Source organism: Chiloscyllium plagiosum, chromosome 28 (assembly GCF_004010195.1).
Source record: "Chiloscyllium plagiosum isolate BGI_BamShark_2017 chromosome 28, ASM401019v2, whole genome shotgun sequence".
NCBI lineage: Eukaryota > Metazoa > Chordata > Chondrichthyes > Orectolobiformes > Hemiscylliidae > Chiloscyllium > Chiloscyllium plagiosum.
Window position 1 is genome coordinate 9,631,185 of NC_057737.1, and position 17,463 is coordinate 9,648,647.

Consider the following 17,463-nt stretch of genomic DNA (forward strand, 5'->3'; position numbering starts at 1 on the left):
TGGACAGCGAAGAGGGTTACATCAGATTACAACAGGATCTGGACCAGATGGGCCAATGGACTGAGAAGTGGCAGATGGAGTTTAATTCAGATAAATGCGAGGTGCTGCATTTGGGAAAGCAAATCTTAGCAGGACTTATACACTTAATGGTAAGGTCCTAGGGAGTTTTGCTGAACAAAGGCCTTGGAATGCAGGTTCATAGCTCCTTGACAGTGGAGGGGAAAGAGAGGGGGAGGGGAAAGAGAGGGGGAGGAGGGAGGAGGGAGGAGAAGAAAGCGTGAGTGTGATATAGTTCCAAACCCAATCTCATCAGGTTTCAGACAAAGCTGCTGCCCTAGATTCGGGCACCAGTGTCCCCCCCATTCCCACTCAGCACAAAATAAAAGACTCAAAACTGGGACTTCTGGTCTGGCATTAACATGTCAGGCAACAGCTCTAACGACTCCACTCAGGACACAAGGGAGCTCACAATGGAAGGTGGCAGTTTTACATTCCTGCAATTCCAAGAGTAGGCCAAAATACAAGGTGATAGTGTTACTGGAACCCTCCACGGAGCTTTTATAAGCCACTGTCTGATAGATTTCAGCACAACTTATAAACAGAACAGCTTTCTCATCATCTATCCATCTCAGCAGAGCTGCTGAGAGGCGGGGGCTTACCAGGAAAAGAGTGCTGTACCATATAGCGCTGTCTCATTCTGCCGCCAAGGTGCAGCTGCCTTCCTTTATGGTCATAAACCCTAACCGTTGTTAAGTAAATACAGCCTCAGGTCAGTCCGAGTTCAATCGCTTCTTTGAAGAGTAGAGTTTTATGATTGGAAACGCCTAGGAATTTCAGGATCTAAGTTGGCAGCAACTGGTGTGAAACGATTGGTGGTCTATTTTTACCTCAAAAAAAAAACACCCCCCTCCACCCCGCAATTTCTTTGTAAGAGTCTGAGAGAATGTGAAGTATTATGAATGGAGCGCAATGAACACGTGCTACAAAAAAACAGAGACATCTCCAGTGAATGGCTAATAACTTTCCCATGGCTGTATCCGTGGAAAGTCAGCAGACAGTCAGTTTTACAAAAGAGTGGCATGGCATCATGCAGAAAGCGACTTCGAATTAAACCGAATTCACAGCAAAACACCACGGTATTGGACAACACAGAAAGAGACCGTGCGATCCATAGTGCCTGTGCTGCCTCTTTCAAACAGCTGACCAATTTGTCCTACACACCACCCTGCCATTCTATGGCTCTGCAGGACTCTTCCTTTTCCCAAATCTGTTACCTGTTGGGATGTGCCAGTCCCTAAAACTACACGAAGCCTGTTTTTCCCTCGAGTTCAGAAGGTCAAGGGGTGATCTGATCGAAGACTCCATGATATTAACAGAAAAAGACAGGCTAGGTAAGTATAAACTACTCCAACCAGTTAGGGACTCTAAAACCAGTGCACACGGTTTGAGAATGAGCCAGACAACTTTAACACGAATTAGGGACTATCGGAGGCACTTGGACACACAAAGGGTGGGAGGGGTTTGGAACTCTCTTCCACAAACTTCAGTGGACACTGGATCAATTATTAATTTTAAATCTGAGAAAGATGAATTTTTATTGAGCAAGAGTATTAAGGGTTACATGCCCAAGGCAGAGTTAGGAGTTAGGCCACAGATTAGCCATGATCTCACTGAAAGGTGGAACAGGCTCGCGGGGCTGAACAGCCTTCCTCCTGTTCCTAAGTTCAGGCGTTCTAACATCAGGTTGGGTCAAAGGTGAGTCGTTGTCCCCATCTCGGGCTCAGGTCCTGGGAAGGTCAATTGGGGGACTGCAGGCATTGTGGTTCAGGTACCTCACAGTGCTGAGGAGTTTCTACTCAGGGCACAAATACTTTCTTACATATCTTTCCTTCTTAAGGTGAGGCAGGGCAGTTAACACCAGAGTTTGCCACAGACCTGAAAGAGTGCGGAGGCTTGTAAAATAAACAATCAATCAATCATTTGCTACGTAAACAGAAACGGTGAGGGCGTGCTACTACAACAGGTGGTTAGGTGTTTCGGTGAGCTGGCTCTTCACAGCGTTCAGTTGCAAGAAGGAAGCAGACTTCCCCAGACCCACTATAAATTAACTCAGCTCTGACCTGACACCGTATGACCCAACAACTGCCAACCGCAGAACTGAAACCAGTACTTTCAAGTTGTTATGCTTTAGTAACATCTTGGACAGAAATATTCCTCTCAATTTGAAAAACACAACAAAGTTAGTTTCAGAGGCTATATCAGGATTGTCTAGCAAACCAACAACTCAAATAACAAAGGCACCAGCACAGAAATCTACAAACATGAGGCCACTCTGACAAAAGACTATCCAGGGCATGCTCCAGAAGCTACAGAGAATTAAACTTCCCATTTAGCTTCTGGAACATTCCATGTTCCAGAGCATGGTGGAAGAAAGTAGTCCCTTCTCCCTTTGAATCATTCCACATCAGTGGACGAAAGTAATTCCATGGCCCCATCGCCTTTCCGACATTTTGCGGTTACAAGCCCATACTGACTTATTTGTTCTCCAGAAATGTCAGGAAGAGGGCTTCCTGGTGGCTCAGTGAGCTCATGCTAAAACGTTCCCGGTTCGATCCCCTGGTTCTGCTCATAACTTGCGGAGTTCATGAAGAGGCAGGTGAGGGCCACTTGCGGTCATGGAATCAATCAGACGGCCTCCCCCACTCGCCATTCCCTCCGGACTACGACAATGAGGACTGGATGGGAAAATTCAACTTCTCAACCGCTGCTTCATACCTTAGTGTCTTCTGCCTGTCTTTGGCGACCATTAATATAATGTTATCGAACAAGAAGTCTATCAAGCTGAGAATCAATTGATCCTCCTGCCTCAAAAGTGTTTCTGGGGAGAAAGTTCCAGAATTCCATTCCCCTTTGTGCGAAGAAATGCTTCCAGACATCATCCCTGAATTGGACTTGGTGCCAGTTTTCAAACCCTGCATCCTGTTCTGGACTCTCACCCCAGAGAAAACAGACTCTCTCTATTTACTTAGTCACCTTTAATAGAAAGGGCATCACAGTATTAGGAGTACAAGGAGGCCAATCGGCCCTTCGAGCCTGATCTGCCATTCGTATGATCACGTTTGATCGTCCAACTCAATAGCCCGTTCCCACATTTTCCCCATACCCTTTGATTCAAACAGCACCAAGTGCTATAGCCAACTGCTTCTTCAAATCATACAACGCTTTGGCTTTGATTGCTTTCTGTGGCAGTGAATTCCAGTGAATGGGTGAGGACATTTCTTCCCATCCCAGTCCTAAATGGTTGACCCCACTGACATGGTAGCTCAGTGGTTAGCACTGCTGCCTCACAATGCCAGGGACCAGAGTTCAATCCCAGCCTCGGGCGACTGTCTGTGTGGAGTTTACACATTCTCCCCGTGTCTGCGTGGGTTTCCTCCAGGTGCTCCGCTTTCCTCCCACAGTCCAAAGGTGCGCAGGCTGGGTGGATTGCAACACTAAAAATTGTCCCATTGTGTCCAGGGATGTTTAGGTTGGGTGGGTTAGCCATGGGAAATGTGGGAGGTGAAGATGGTGGAGCGTCCTGGTGCTGTCTGTGACGTTGGATGGGAAGCAGACAGGAAAGATGTACCGAAGCAAAACCAGGATCCGGAGCCAAACTGAAGAGAGCGGGGAAACAAGGGATGAGAATCCCCCTCACCATCTGTCCCCAGCAGATCCTAGACATCACCAACCCAAGGCAACCTAAATACATAAATAGAAAGTGGGCCACGCCACCAGTGCTTCATCCAGAGACTCACTGATGATGTTACCTAGTATGGTGATGAAACGTCTGAAAATGAGCCTTCCAGCTAAGCGAGCAAACCTACATCCAGAACCTCAACCTGAGCTACAAATCTTCTCAAAACTCGCTAAGATCCCAACTCACTTGTCTTAACACAGCACCACTTGCATACAGGTAACAGAGATGTGACTGACTGGACATATCGACAATGCAGTCTTGCAGGTTGAAGGTGTGGAACTCACTCCCACAGTAGATGCTGGCTCTGTTGAACGTGATCACCTTCTGTCCTGCATAGATGTGCTGAAGGGTTTTCTTCGTGGTTTGTGTGAATCGCATGGAATGCACACTCAATTGTCACTCTCTGCACATCACCCCTTCCAAATCCCAGCCCCCCAACAACCCTCGTCCATGGCTATAAGAAGCCCCCAACCCCCCCGTCTTTGTCAGAGGATTAAAGCTAATTATTCAGATGCTGCATATTCCATAGTGTCCTTATGTTCTCTTACCTTGCCAAACTGCTCGAAGTACTGCTTTACATCATCCACTACTGTATTCGCTGATAATCCGCCTACAAATATTTTCTTTGTTCGTGTGACCATCTGAAAAAGAAGGAACAAAAAAAAAATTAACATGATGCTCAGTTTCCTTTCCAGTTTGGATAATTTGCAAATAACCCAATCGGGAAATGCAGTAAAAGACAAGTGCTCCATGGAGTGGAAGAGAAGAATAAACACAGTCAGTTTGGAAATCCTCACGAGGGGGTGAAATGGAAGGCTTTTTAAATTCAAAGAAACATTTTCATCTGATTTTACAGCTTAAATACCAAGAGCTGGAGTTGACTTAAGACTTAATCCTGCTGTAAGGCAGAGAAAGGGGGCCAGAGAGACAGAGACAGAGACACACACACACACACACACAAAGTGAGACAACTGAGTCAGTGTGAGCAGGAGAGAGTAGACATGAGGGAGAACATAAGTACAAGCGTGAGAGAGAGAGAGAGCTACAGAGTGCCTGAGTGGGATTAAATGGATAGCACAGTATGGGCACGATGGGCTGAATTACCTCCCCCTGGGCTTGTAAGGTTCTGAGATTCCAGGAGAGAGCAAGAGATCAGAATTATTTGTATTCTAGCATTGCGATCTTGATCTAAAAATCTGAAACCAGCAACAGAGCGAGGGAAACAGCCAATGTGCTGGGAGATGGGCCTAACTCATGTTGCTGCCTTTCAGACTCAGGGCCCGGCAAGAGAGACGTAACAGGGAAGACCAGGGTTGGCAGGGGTAAAGGATGCTGTGCTGGAGGTAGGGGGGGGGGGCGGGGGGGGGGGGGGGGGGCATAAAAATGATTCTTTCAATGAACAGTGAATGCAACAAGTTTACTTTGAAATATTCACAGCACCCACACATCAGGAGCCAACAGCAGAAACTCACGTGGAAGTAAATATATTAACAGCTGAAGAGTGAGATGGGATACAGATGTAGGCATGCAGCAGTAAACCAAAGTAAACTTGTACATGGCTGTTACCCACAAAAATACAAACACCCAGACACACACACAAGACATCAGGGACACATATACACACTAGAACATCCAGACATTGAGGCATGGTGCACACATTTATACCCATCCAAGACATGTACATATTAGAGTTGTAAAAGCTCACATGCAACACCACAGACACACGTGTCCACATGCACAAAGCAGAGACATGCACACACGTCGAAGATCCATGATCTCACATATTCAGGGACATGTGCACAGGCTAGACATACACAGCCCCCACACACGTACACATTAGGGTCACACTGCACACACACAGATATCCTCAACGATAACCCCTCTCTCACACACACACACACACAGTAAAAGCAAAGTCACCATAGTCCCAGAGAATCATCATTGGGGCTGCTTGACCATTAGAGAGCGAAAGAGAGAACATAGAACATTACAGCACAGTACAGGCCCTTCGGCACTCAATGTTGCGCCAACCTGTGGAACCAATCTGAAGCCCATCTATCCTACACTATTCCATTCTCGTCCACATGTTTACACAATGACCATTTAAAGTTGGTGAGTCCAATACTGTTGCAGGCAGTGCATTCCACGCCCCTTCTGATCTCGGAGTAAAGAACTTACCTCTGACATCTGACCTATATCTAACACCCCTCAATTTAAAGCTATGTCCTCTCGTGCTAGCCATCACCATCTGTGGAAGAAGGCTCTCACTGTCCACCCTATCTAACCCTCTGATTATCTTATACGTCTCAATTAAGTCACTTCTCAACCTTCTTCTCTCTAATGAAAACAGCCTCAAGTCCTTCAGCCTTTCCTCATAAGATCTTCCCTCCATACCAGGGAATATCCTAGTAAATCGCCTCTGAACCCTTTCCAAAGCTTCCACATCCTTCCTATAATGTGGTGACCAGAACTGTACACAATACTTCAACTGTGGCCGCGCCAGAGTTTTGTACAGTTGCAACATGACCTTGTGGCTCCAAAACTCAATCCCTCTACCAATAAAAGCTAACACATCTTCTTAACAACCCTATCAACGTGGGTGGCAATTTTCAGGGATCTACGTACTTGGACACAGAGATCTCGCTGCTCATCTACACTACCAAGAATCTTACCATTAGCCCAGCACTCTGCATTCCTGTTACTCTGACCAAAGTGAATCACCTCTCAGTTTTCCGTTTGCCACCCCTCAGCTCAGCTCTGCAGCTTATCTATGTCTCTCTGTAACCTACAACATCCTTCATCACTGTCCACAACTCCACCAACCTTAGCGTCATCCGTAAATTTACTAACCCATCCTTCTACACCCTCATCTAGATCATTTATAAAAATGACAAACAACAGTGGACCGAAAACAGATCCTTGTGGTACACCACTAGTAACTGAACTCCAGGATAAACACTTCCCATCAACCACCATCCTCTGTCTTCTTTCAGCTAGCCAATTTCTGATTCAAACCGCTAAATCACCCTCAATCCCATGCCTCCTTACTTTGTGCAACAGCCTACCATGGGGAACCTTATCAAATACCTTACTGAAATCCATATACACCACATCAACCGCTTTACCCTCATCCACCTGTTTGATCACCATCTCAAAAGAACTCTAAGGTTTGTGAGGCACTACCTACCCTTCACAAAACCATGTTGACTATCTCTAATCAACTTATTCCTCTCTAGATGATTATAAATCCTCTCTCTTATAACCCTTTCTACCACTTTACCCACAACCCAAGTATGGCTCACTGGTCTATAAATTACCAGGGTTATCTCTACTGCCCCCCTTCTTGAACAAGGGAACAACATTTGCTACCCTCTGGTCTTCTGGCACTATTCCTGCAGGCAATGATAACAAAGATCAAAGACAAAGGCTCAGCAATCTCCTCCCTGGCTTCCCAGAGAATCCTAGGATAAATCCCATCCAGCCCAGGGGACTTATCTATTTTTACACTTTCCAAAATTGCCAAAACCTCCCCCTTATGAACCTCAATCCCGTCTAGTCTAATAGCCTGAATCTCAGTATTGTCCTCGACAACATTGTCTTTTTCTAGTGTGAATACTGATGAAAAATATTCATTTAGCATTTCCCCCATCTCCTCTGACTCCACACACAACTTCCCATTACTATCCTTGATTGGCCCTAATCTTTCTCTAGGCGAAAGTGAGGACTGCAGATGCTGCAGATCAGAGTCTAGATTAGAGTGGTGCTGGAAAAGCACAGTAGGTCAGGCAGTATCCAAAGAGCAGGAAAATCGACATTTCGGGCAAAAGCCTTTCATCAGGAATCTTTTGCCCAAAACAAAGGCTTTTGCCTGAAATGTCAATTTTCCTGCTCTTTGGATGCTGTCTGACCTGCTGTGCTTTTCCAGCACCACTCTAACCTAGACCCTAATCTTTCTCTAGTCATTCTTTTATTCCTGATATACCTAGAGAAATATGTCAGGTTTTCCTTAATCCTATCTGTCAATGACTTCTCATGTCCCCTCCTGGCTCTTCATAGCTCTCTTTAGGTCTTTCCTGGCTAACTTGTAACTCTCAAGCACCCTAACTGAGCCTTCACATCTCATCCTAACATAAGCCTCCTTCTTCCTCTTGACAAAAGATTCAACTTCTTTAGTAAACCACAGCTCCCTCGCTCAACCACTTCCTCCCTGCCTGACAGGTACATACTTATCAAGGACATACTTATCAACGGTTCCTTGGATGAGCTCTACATTTCAATTGTGCTCATTCCCTGCAGTTTCCTTCCCCATTTACGCATCCTAAATCCTAAATCTTGCCTAATCGCATCATAATTGCCTTTCCCTCAGCAATAACTATTGCCCTGTGGTATCTATCCCTTTCCATCGCTAAAGTCAACATAACCGAATTATGGTCACTATCACCAAAGTGCTCACCTACTTCCAAATTTAACACCTGGTTGGGTTCATTACCCAGTACCAATTCCAATACGGCTTCACATCCTGTTGGCCAATCTACATACTGTGTCAGGAAACTAGCCTGCACACATTGGACAAAAACTGATCTATCGAAAGTATTCAAACTATAGTATTTCCAATCAACATTTGGAAAGTTAAAGTCTCGCATAACAGCTACACTTTAGTCTCGCTCCTATCCAGAATTATCTTTGCTATCCTTTCCTCTACATCGCTGGAATGATTTGGAGGCCTATAGAAAACTCCCAACAGGGTGACCTCTCCTTTCCTGTTTCTAATCTCAGCCAATACTACCTCAGTAGACAACTCCTCAAATGTAGTTTTTGCCACCATAATACTGTCCTTGACTAACACTGCCACACCTCCCCCTCTTTTACCATCTTCTCCGTTCTTACCGAAACATCTAAATCTCGGAACCTGTAACAACAATTCCTGTCCCTGCTCTCTCTATGTCTCCAAAATGACCACGTCAAATTCCAAGGTACCAATGCTCTTTTGTTCTTCAGTGAACACCAGGACACCTGGTCAGACAGACTAGGGCTGATATTGGTTTCTCACACCAACAACTGGATCTTCAACAGTGCGGCGCTCCCTCAGTGCCGACCCTCCGACAACGCGGCGCTCCCTCAGCGCCGACCCTCCGACAGCGCGGAGCTCCCTCAGCGCTGACCCTCCAACAGTGCAGCTCTCCCTCAGCGCCGACCCTCCGACAGTGCGGAGCTCCCTCAACACCGACCCTACGACATTGCAGCGCTCCCTCAGCGCTGACCCTCTGACAGCGCAGCGCTCCCTCAGCGCCGACCCTCCGACAGTGCAGCGCTCCCTCAGTGCCGACCCTCTGACAGTGCGGAGCTCCCTCAGCGCCGACCCTCTGACAGTGCGGAGCTTCCTCAGCGCCGACCTTCCGACAGTGCGGAGCTCCCTCAGCGCCGACCCTACGACAGCGCAGCTCTCCCTCAGTGCCGATCCTCCGACAGCGCAGCTCTCCCTCAGTGCCGACCCTCCGACAGTGCAGCTCTCCCTCAGCGCCTACCCTCCGACAGTGCGGAGCTCCCTCCGTGCCGACCCTCTGACAGTGCAGCTCTCCCTCAGCGCCTACCCTCCAACAGTGCGGAGCTCCCTCAGTGCCGACCCTAAGACAGTGCAGCTCTCCCTCAGTGCTGCACTAAGACTACTGGTTTAGATTTTTCAAGCTCCAATCCCTGGAGTAAGATGTGAACCCAGTGTTATGTTTTAAATAGCAGGTTTCGTGGTGAAGTTATAATAAGATACAGAACCATGATTCCGAACGGAGTCCATTTTGTAGATCAAAGGTGCCTTAAAGACAACAAGCAGCATCATTTGTATTTTCAGTGCTATACGGTGAAACCTCTCACACAGTAGTGAGCCACCCTCACCGTTAAAGTAAATAGGCATTGCTGAGGGGGAGAGCGGCAGAGGAAGAGGGAGGGGGAGGCAAAGAAAGGGAGAGGGAGTGAGAGGCAGAGGGGAAGGGGGAGGGAGAAGAGGAGAGAGGGAGGCAAAGTGGGAGGAAGAGGGGAAGGGGAAAGGGAGGGGGAAGCAGAGTGGGAGGCGGAGGGGGAGGGGTTAGGGAGGAGGGAGAGGGGCAGAGGGATTTATTAAGTCTCTCAGGGTTCAGGGTGTTGCCAACTCCCCACGTATATTCAGTTTGATAACAGTCAAGATTGATTTAACTCAATCTGTGAACCTTCTCTCTAAACGCGCTTGAGGTCCCTTGACTGGCTCACATTGGAACAGCGCTAATGCCATAGCCCTGGGGTGAAATCTGCTGTCGTGTTCTAATAATACTCAAGGTTATACTGTGCCTTAAAGCATCTCACAGCACTTCATATAGTGGATTAATTCTGGAGTGCAGTTACTATCACTGACTCGACAAACAAAGCAGCCAGTTCTTAACAAGCACAGCTCCAGAGACTACAATTTTGTGGTTTTTTTAAGGGGGATGGATCAGTGTGGTAAAACATCAACTTCTGGAAGGGATGTGCATAACGGATACAGGTTACAACCAGAATGAACCGTATAAATTCATCAATCTGACTGACCACTCACAGATGATCCATAACAAATTCCCACAAGGATTGGTACTGGGTCCACTCGTGTCTGTTATCTATATAAATGATTCAGTTGAGAATACAGAAAATATGATTAGTAAGTTTGTGGATGACATCAAAATTGGTGGTACAGTGGACAGTGAACATGGTTATCTAAGATTACAAAGAGATGTTGACCAATTGGGTCAAATGGGCTGAGGAGTGGCAGAACGAGTTTAATTTGGTTAAACGTGAGGTATTGCATTTTGGGACACAAACAAAGGCAGGATTTGGTAGGATGGTAGGATGGTAGGATTCTGGGTAGTGATGTGGAACGGAGAACTAGGAGTTCAGGTACATGCTCCTTTTGAAATTTGCGCCACTGGTAGACAGGGTGGTTTGGCACCTTTACCTTCATTATTCAGACCTTGAGTTGGAACGTTATGTTGAGGTTGTACAAGATGTTGGTCAGTCCTCTTCTGGAGTACTGTTTACTGTTCTGGTTGTTGGAGATTTTTTTTAGAAACTGAATTCAAATGTTACCATTGGCAATGGTGGGATTTGAACCCATGTCCCCAGAACATTAGCTTGGGGTGCTGGATTACTAGTCCAGTGAGGTTACTGCTTCATTACTGCCTCCCCACATACAGTGCATCTCATGGATAGGAGACACATTCAATGACCGAGACGTAACTCTCTCCTGGATCGGTATTGATAATCCTGGCTACATTCTTTCACTGGGAGAAAGTGAGCACTGCAGATGCTGGAGATCAGAGTCAAAGAGTGTGGTGCTGGAAAAGCACAGCCGGTCAGACAGCATCAGAGGTGTAGGAGAATCGATGTTTCAAGCATCAGCTCTTCCTGATAAAGAGCTTATGCGCGACACATCGATTCTCCAGCTCCTCAGATGCTGCCTGACCGGCTGTGCTTTTCCAGCAACACAATTTTCGACTACATTCTTTCACTGCCCACCCTGTCCAGCCTCTAACCTGACCTGTGGCTCTGTTATCGTCCAGTAGACAGTGAACCCACTTCAGGATCCAAACAAGGCATTGGGCTGTGCGCTGATCTGTTCATCTTAACTGCTGCTGCTGCAAGTCAGGATAATGTGTGGTTTGGAAAGGGAATTTGCAGGTGATGGTGTTCCCATGCATCAGCTGTCTTCGTCCTTCTTCACAGTAGGGATGGTATGCTTGGACATATCTTTATAGGGATCTTGTTAGATTGGCTCAATGCACAGTGTAGGTGCACACTGTGGCGTTTGTGCATTGGTGGTGAAGGGAGTGAATGCAGAAGGCAGGAGATGTGGTGCCTATCAGGTGACTGCTTTGCCTTGGATGGTAGCAAGCTCGAGTGTTGTTGGAACTGCATCCACCCAGGCAAGCAGGGAGTATTCCATCACACACCTGACATGTGCCGCATAAATGATGGACAGGTTTTGGGGAGCCAGGAGTTGAGTGACTCGCTGCAGGATTTCCTGACCTGCTCTTATAGCCACTGCATTTATATGGTTGGTCCAGTTGAGTTTCTGGTCAATAGTAACACCCACAATTCAGTGGTGGTAACGTCATAGAATCTCGATTCATTCTGGTCAGAAATGGTCATTGTCTGGTACTTCTATGATACTAATGTATCAGCCCAAACCTGGACATTATCCAGTCTTACTACTTTTGGACATGGACTGCATTGATTCCTACAAAATGGAAACAGGCCATTTGTATTGACCATCTCTGACGATTATTCCATTCTGCACAAATCTCCTGTCATCAACTCTTCATCTCAGTCCACCAATGTATCCCTGATTTCTTTCCTCCCTCGTACTTCACTTTACCTTGCCTTACTTTATTTCCTTATTCTTCCCGATGACAACTGCCGGCATTAGTTTCTCCCTCAGTGTTATTCTGGCATGGGTAAGTTTTGAAGTCTGCCCAGTGAAGTCTACGCACTTACTAAACAGATATTAAAGAAATTCAAGTGGTTGGATGGGAATTGGGAAACAAGGCAGTTGGGATCTTACTGAAATGACAGAACATAATTGAGGGGCTGAATGGCCTGATCCTTTTACTGGTAACTCTTTCCCGTGAGGAAGGAACTTCAAAAACCGACTAATAGTAAGGATAAAGAGAAAGATCTTAGTCATGAGGTTTGACAGGGAGGGCTCGGCCGTTGAAGGTGTAAATACAAAGTCATATTCCCATAGCATTGATCAAACAGTGAAACACAACAGGATTTAAATATTGAGCAGTGAGGTGAAAAGGCTGCCATCTTTACCTCAGGCGCCCTGCGGCTGTCACTGTCTCATTTTAAAGGACATTAAGAAGCGGGTCAGTAGCTAACGGGTCACTGATTCTTTTTATTAAACACGAAAACCCAACTATTTGACCAGAGGAAGATTACTTCATTTTCAAAATTGTACATCTTCTCATTCCCTACAGCCTCAAGGAGAGTCCAGTCTCAGAGTCAGGAATTGCTGCAAATGGGTACCTTGTTTCCCCCAAGGTTTTTGTACACTTCAATCAGAGAAGCAGACAGTTCACTCACACGATCAGAGGCAGACTGAGACAGGCACACGTACACACACACCGAGAGAGAGAGAGAGAGAGAGAGAGAGAGAGAGAGAGAGAGAGAGAGAGAGAGAGAGAACGAGAGAGAGAGAGAACGAGAGAGAGAACGAGAACGAGAACATAAAAGTGACACAAAGAAAGAGAAAGGGGGGTCAACACATAAAAGTGACAAAGCTACATACTCAATAAGGTGCAGGGGAAAGGACTGGTAGCCTAAAACACACAATGACAGGAAGTGATCAGCACTTACTATCACAAAGAAAGGAGGAAGAAAGCCAAAATCAGGCCGGAAAGAGAAAGGCAGGGAGTTGCAATGAAAGACAAGAGAGGCAATTAGCTCCTCACAGAAGAGGGACAAACAGAAACAGAGGAGCAGGCAAAAAATATGTGGAATATAAAAAGGGAGTAAACAGATGTGGGGTGAAAATCATTGACAAATGTGCATTTAGACACACACACACACAACAAACAGAGACATAAAGACAGACACAGACACACACAAATGTAGAAACTCTCACAGACAGAAATCCAAAGAAACAGAAATAAATAGACAGACAGATAGAAACAGGCATACATCCAAACACAGAGAGGCTGAAAGACAGTGAAAAACTCAAATGTCAAGAGACACAGAGGATTGAGGAAGACAGAGAAAGTGCATGCCGCGCTGCAAGAAAGTCACAGACTGCACAGGGAGGGATATACTGAGAGATAAAGGAACAGATGTGGAGCAGGAAGAGACAGATAGATGGGGAGGATGTGCTTGTGTGCAGACAATCACATCCAATGTATGACAGACACATGAGAATCATAGTGACTGATGCAAAAACACAAGAATCAGCCTTACCGACACAAACTATCAGATTTATAAATACAAGAAATTAACAACAGCAGTAAAGTGAAAAGATTTACCTTTCCTTTACATCTCAGCTGTGCACAACTGTCTAAGTCTAGAAGAATGAAGCTGCCTGGGGGAAATGAGGGGGAGCTGCTGTTGTTCAGGGAGTTCTTTGAGACAGCCCTCTACACACTAATTAGACCCCAACCTGTGGGCTATTTGAATAAGGGCCACTGGTAAAGAAAGTGAATGCTCAATTTATTCATTTCATTTAATCGCAAAACACAAAATTAGAAAACAGCATAGCAAACCCAGGCTTCATAATGAAGATCATTACAACTCACAATAAACAGAATTATCAAGGTTTACTACAAAGTCTGTTTGAGGGCATTCTCCCTCCTACTTGGTATTAAATTGCTTGTCTGACTTAATTTTCAGGCAATGGTTTGGTACAACACACACAGGGAGAACAAGCAGAGACACAGCACTGGCTGAGAAAGGCAGCTTATAGCATTAACCGCGTCGGTACCAGTGGACACAACAGTGCCACTTGCCGCGATTGCTGCTTTTCGGGTGATCTGCTAGCATCCTGCATCGTGTTTGTGTTTGCGCTTGCAGAAAGGCCATGGTTCCATTTACCGCTCACCGGCCAGAAGAATGGGCCAGACAGCTTCCACCATGTTGCCAAGAGAGTTCTGTGCCCAGTTTGTGACGGAGAACTGGGAGCAAGGCATTAACCGGGTTGGATGTTGCCATTGTGGTCATGTCGCACGGCCAGTAGGCCACGGTTCAAATCCCACCGCAGCAGCTTGTGCAATTGCAAAGGTGTTCTGACCCTCTGGGGTAACGCACTGTAAATCTTGTGTGCCCACTATCCCTGGAGTTGTGCCAAATGTTTTTTGTTTTAGGAAGAATGCGCAGTGTCCCAGTTTCCCTGACTCTCAAACCAAGGTTGCTACAAACACAAATCAGGTTTCTGTATGAATCAAGAATCACTATTTATCACGGGTTAGTTGACCAAAGAGACAGATAAGATGGATGTAAACTATTGCCGTTTAACATTATGACCTAATCGAGTCATGCAGCACGGAAACAGACCCTTCGGCCCAACCAGTCCATGCCAACCATGTTCCCCAACTAAACTAGTCCCATTTTGCCTGCATTTGGCCCTTACCCCTCTCTATCTTTCCTGTTCATGCATCTGTCCAACTGCCTTTTAAATGTTGTAACTGTATCTGCATCCACCACCTCCTCTGGTAGATCTTTCCACACATGCACCATCTTATGTGTGAAAAGTTGCCCCTCAGGTTCCTTCTAAATCGTCCTCCTTTCACATCAAAATATTACCCACTAGTTTTGAACTCCCACACGTTAAGGAAAAGGCCCTTATTATTTGCCTTATCTTTGCCTTTCATGATTTTATAAACCTCTATAAAGGTTACTCAACCTTCAGCAGTCCCCTTATAAATTCAGCCTTACACACACAGACAAACAAATAAGGAAAATAGATTATTGGTGGAGGCAGAAAAACAGGAGAGTCAGTTCATTTGCCTTTGCTTCCCGTTTCCAATATTGAGATGATACTTCTTGATGTTCAATACTTTCTCTGCAAACGCCGGCTGGTTTGTAAGAAGTACACAGAGCAACTGATTCACTTGGAAAATGTCTGATCCATGAATGCAAAAGTGCTCAGCATCTGCTGCAGGAAAGAAACTGGTTTTCTTCAAGATTGAATTGGGTTTTTACCTGCAGAAAACAGGCAGCTTTTGCAGGTGAGCAACAGCACACAATCCTGTCTCTCAGGAACTTGTTTCCAGTTCCAACCTGCTCACTTAGCAGAGAACCAACCAACTTCACCTGTAAACAACTCCTCGGTTCCTGATGATCTGCGCACTGCAGGAACCAGCACTGCAGATGCTGGAGATCAGAGTTAGGAGTGTGGTGCTGGAAAAGCACAGCAGGTCAGGCAGCATCCAAGGAGCAGGAGAGTCAATGTTTTGGGCAAGAGCCCTTCATCAATCCTTCATTCCTGATGAAGGACTCTTGCCCAAAACATCGATTCTCCTGCTCCTTGGGTACTCCTGACCTGCTGTGCTTTTCCAGCACCACACTCTCGACGTTGCAGGAACCCACAGTTACAGATTTCACAATAAGTGCCAAATCCCTCGCTGTGAAATTATGCAGCCATCCTGGTAAATCCCTGTTCTTAAAAACACCTTTTTCCTTGCAGGTTTTAAAGACACAAAAATAAAAATACTGGCAACTGAATTAATAAATATGGAACATAAACCCGATCTCAGAGATAGTGTGTATTGTCATAAAAGCACATCTGGTTCACGAATGCCTTCAGGTAAGGAAATCTGCCATCTTTACCCAGTGTGGTCTACATTTGAATCCAGTTCCTGTGCTTCATAAGTACTATCCCAGCTGGAAGGTGCAGAGTGAGTGAAAAGTGCAAGTTTTACTCTTCATTAAAGGACAAGCAGCAGAGAGAAACGGACTGAATATCCTGAAAGTCCATACAGCTTTTAACCACATTGCAAGGTGATAAATTTAAGTTTAAAGGGTAAAATTTGCCACAGCCCCAGAACACCACTCTCTGTGGAGAGTTGGGGGTTTAAGCTGAAGGATCACCCCACCTCATGATGAGGAAAGAGGTTGGGGAGGTGCTATTGCGGGAATTGAACCATGCTGTTAGCATCACTCTACATCGCAAATCGGCCATCCAGCCAACTGAGCTAACCTACCCTAACAACCTGTGCCACTATATACCAATGTGTATTGACTGCACTACAGTTGGGTGTTCCAATTGTAACACATACCCAAGCAACTTAATCCCCAGCTCTGCATCCTTTAAATATTGTTTAAATCCAAGCAAGTAAACCTCAAAACTGAACATCAGATGTTTGGTAGGCAAGGCGAGTGAAGAGGGGAAAAGCTACCCATTGAGATCAGATATTCCTTTTCTTGTTCATTTATCAGACTAATACCAGGCCACACACAGAGAGCGTTAATGATCCACTTACATGCACCAGGAACTTGTTTGATACGTCCATGGATGTTAAATATTCCATAGCTAAATGTTTTCAAATGCTGCTTACATAAATATCTTCCAGGCTTGTGATCTTCGGGTAGCAGCTCATGGTCAGTGACGTATATGCCAAACATTCCCTCAGCATCTCGCTGCCAGCATGAAACGTCATGCTTTAAAGCGAGGCCTGTTAAATGCGTTTAACATCAGCCAACCTCCGGGTATCAATTCTACTGCCATTTTTTTTTTCTAATGGGAGGACTAACTGGATTTTCCGAGAGGAAAACACTTACGGAAAAACAGACTACTCACGTCTTCCAAATGCTAAGATAAAACAAGGACAAAGATAAAATTCTCAGTCTTCAATGCAACTTAGCTGGATCGACACAAAACCAGGTTAACTCTCCTCAAACTCAACTCATATTCTTAGCACCAAACTGAGGAAATGTTCAACTCATCAATTTGAGCTATATCCAAATCCAAGCCTCAGATTCAATGAGTGCATCAGCACATCCCAACACAGCTGTTCAATTCATAGAAAGGGTCAGGATTTCATCCATCATTGAGAAAGTGGGTGCCACCTGACTCCTTGAACCATCGCAATTTACGTATATTGTTACTAGTGGTAGGGGATTTTTTTTTCCCAGACCCACATGCTGTTATCGAGAGAATTCCAAGCCTTTGACCCAGGGATACAGAGGAATAGCGATATATTTCCAAGCCAGGATGGTGGGTGGCACAGAGGGGAGCG

The 17,463-nt window shown here is 45.7% G+C and overlaps 1 protein-coding gene across 28 annotated transcripts in view; it reads right to left on the reverse strand.

Annotated features, from left to right (window-relative positions):
• The window catches only part of msi2b (musashi RNA-binding protein 2b), a 573,147-nt gene that overhangs the window by 412,383 nt on the left and 143,301 nt on the right, over nucleotides 1-17,463 (reverse strand). For 27 of the 28 annotated variants that reach the window (XM_043718217.1, XM_043718222.1, XM_043718221.1 and 24 more), the window contains exon 6: nucleotides 4,288-4,380. In XM_043718217.1, the coding sequence (XP_043574152.1) occupies nucleotides 4,288-4,380 (93 nt within the window). Of the gene's footprint in view, nucleotides 1-4,287; nucleotides 4,381-16,707; nucleotides 16,906-17,463 lie in introns of those variants that run through there. The other variant, XM_043718235.1, reaches the window with a different exon arrangement.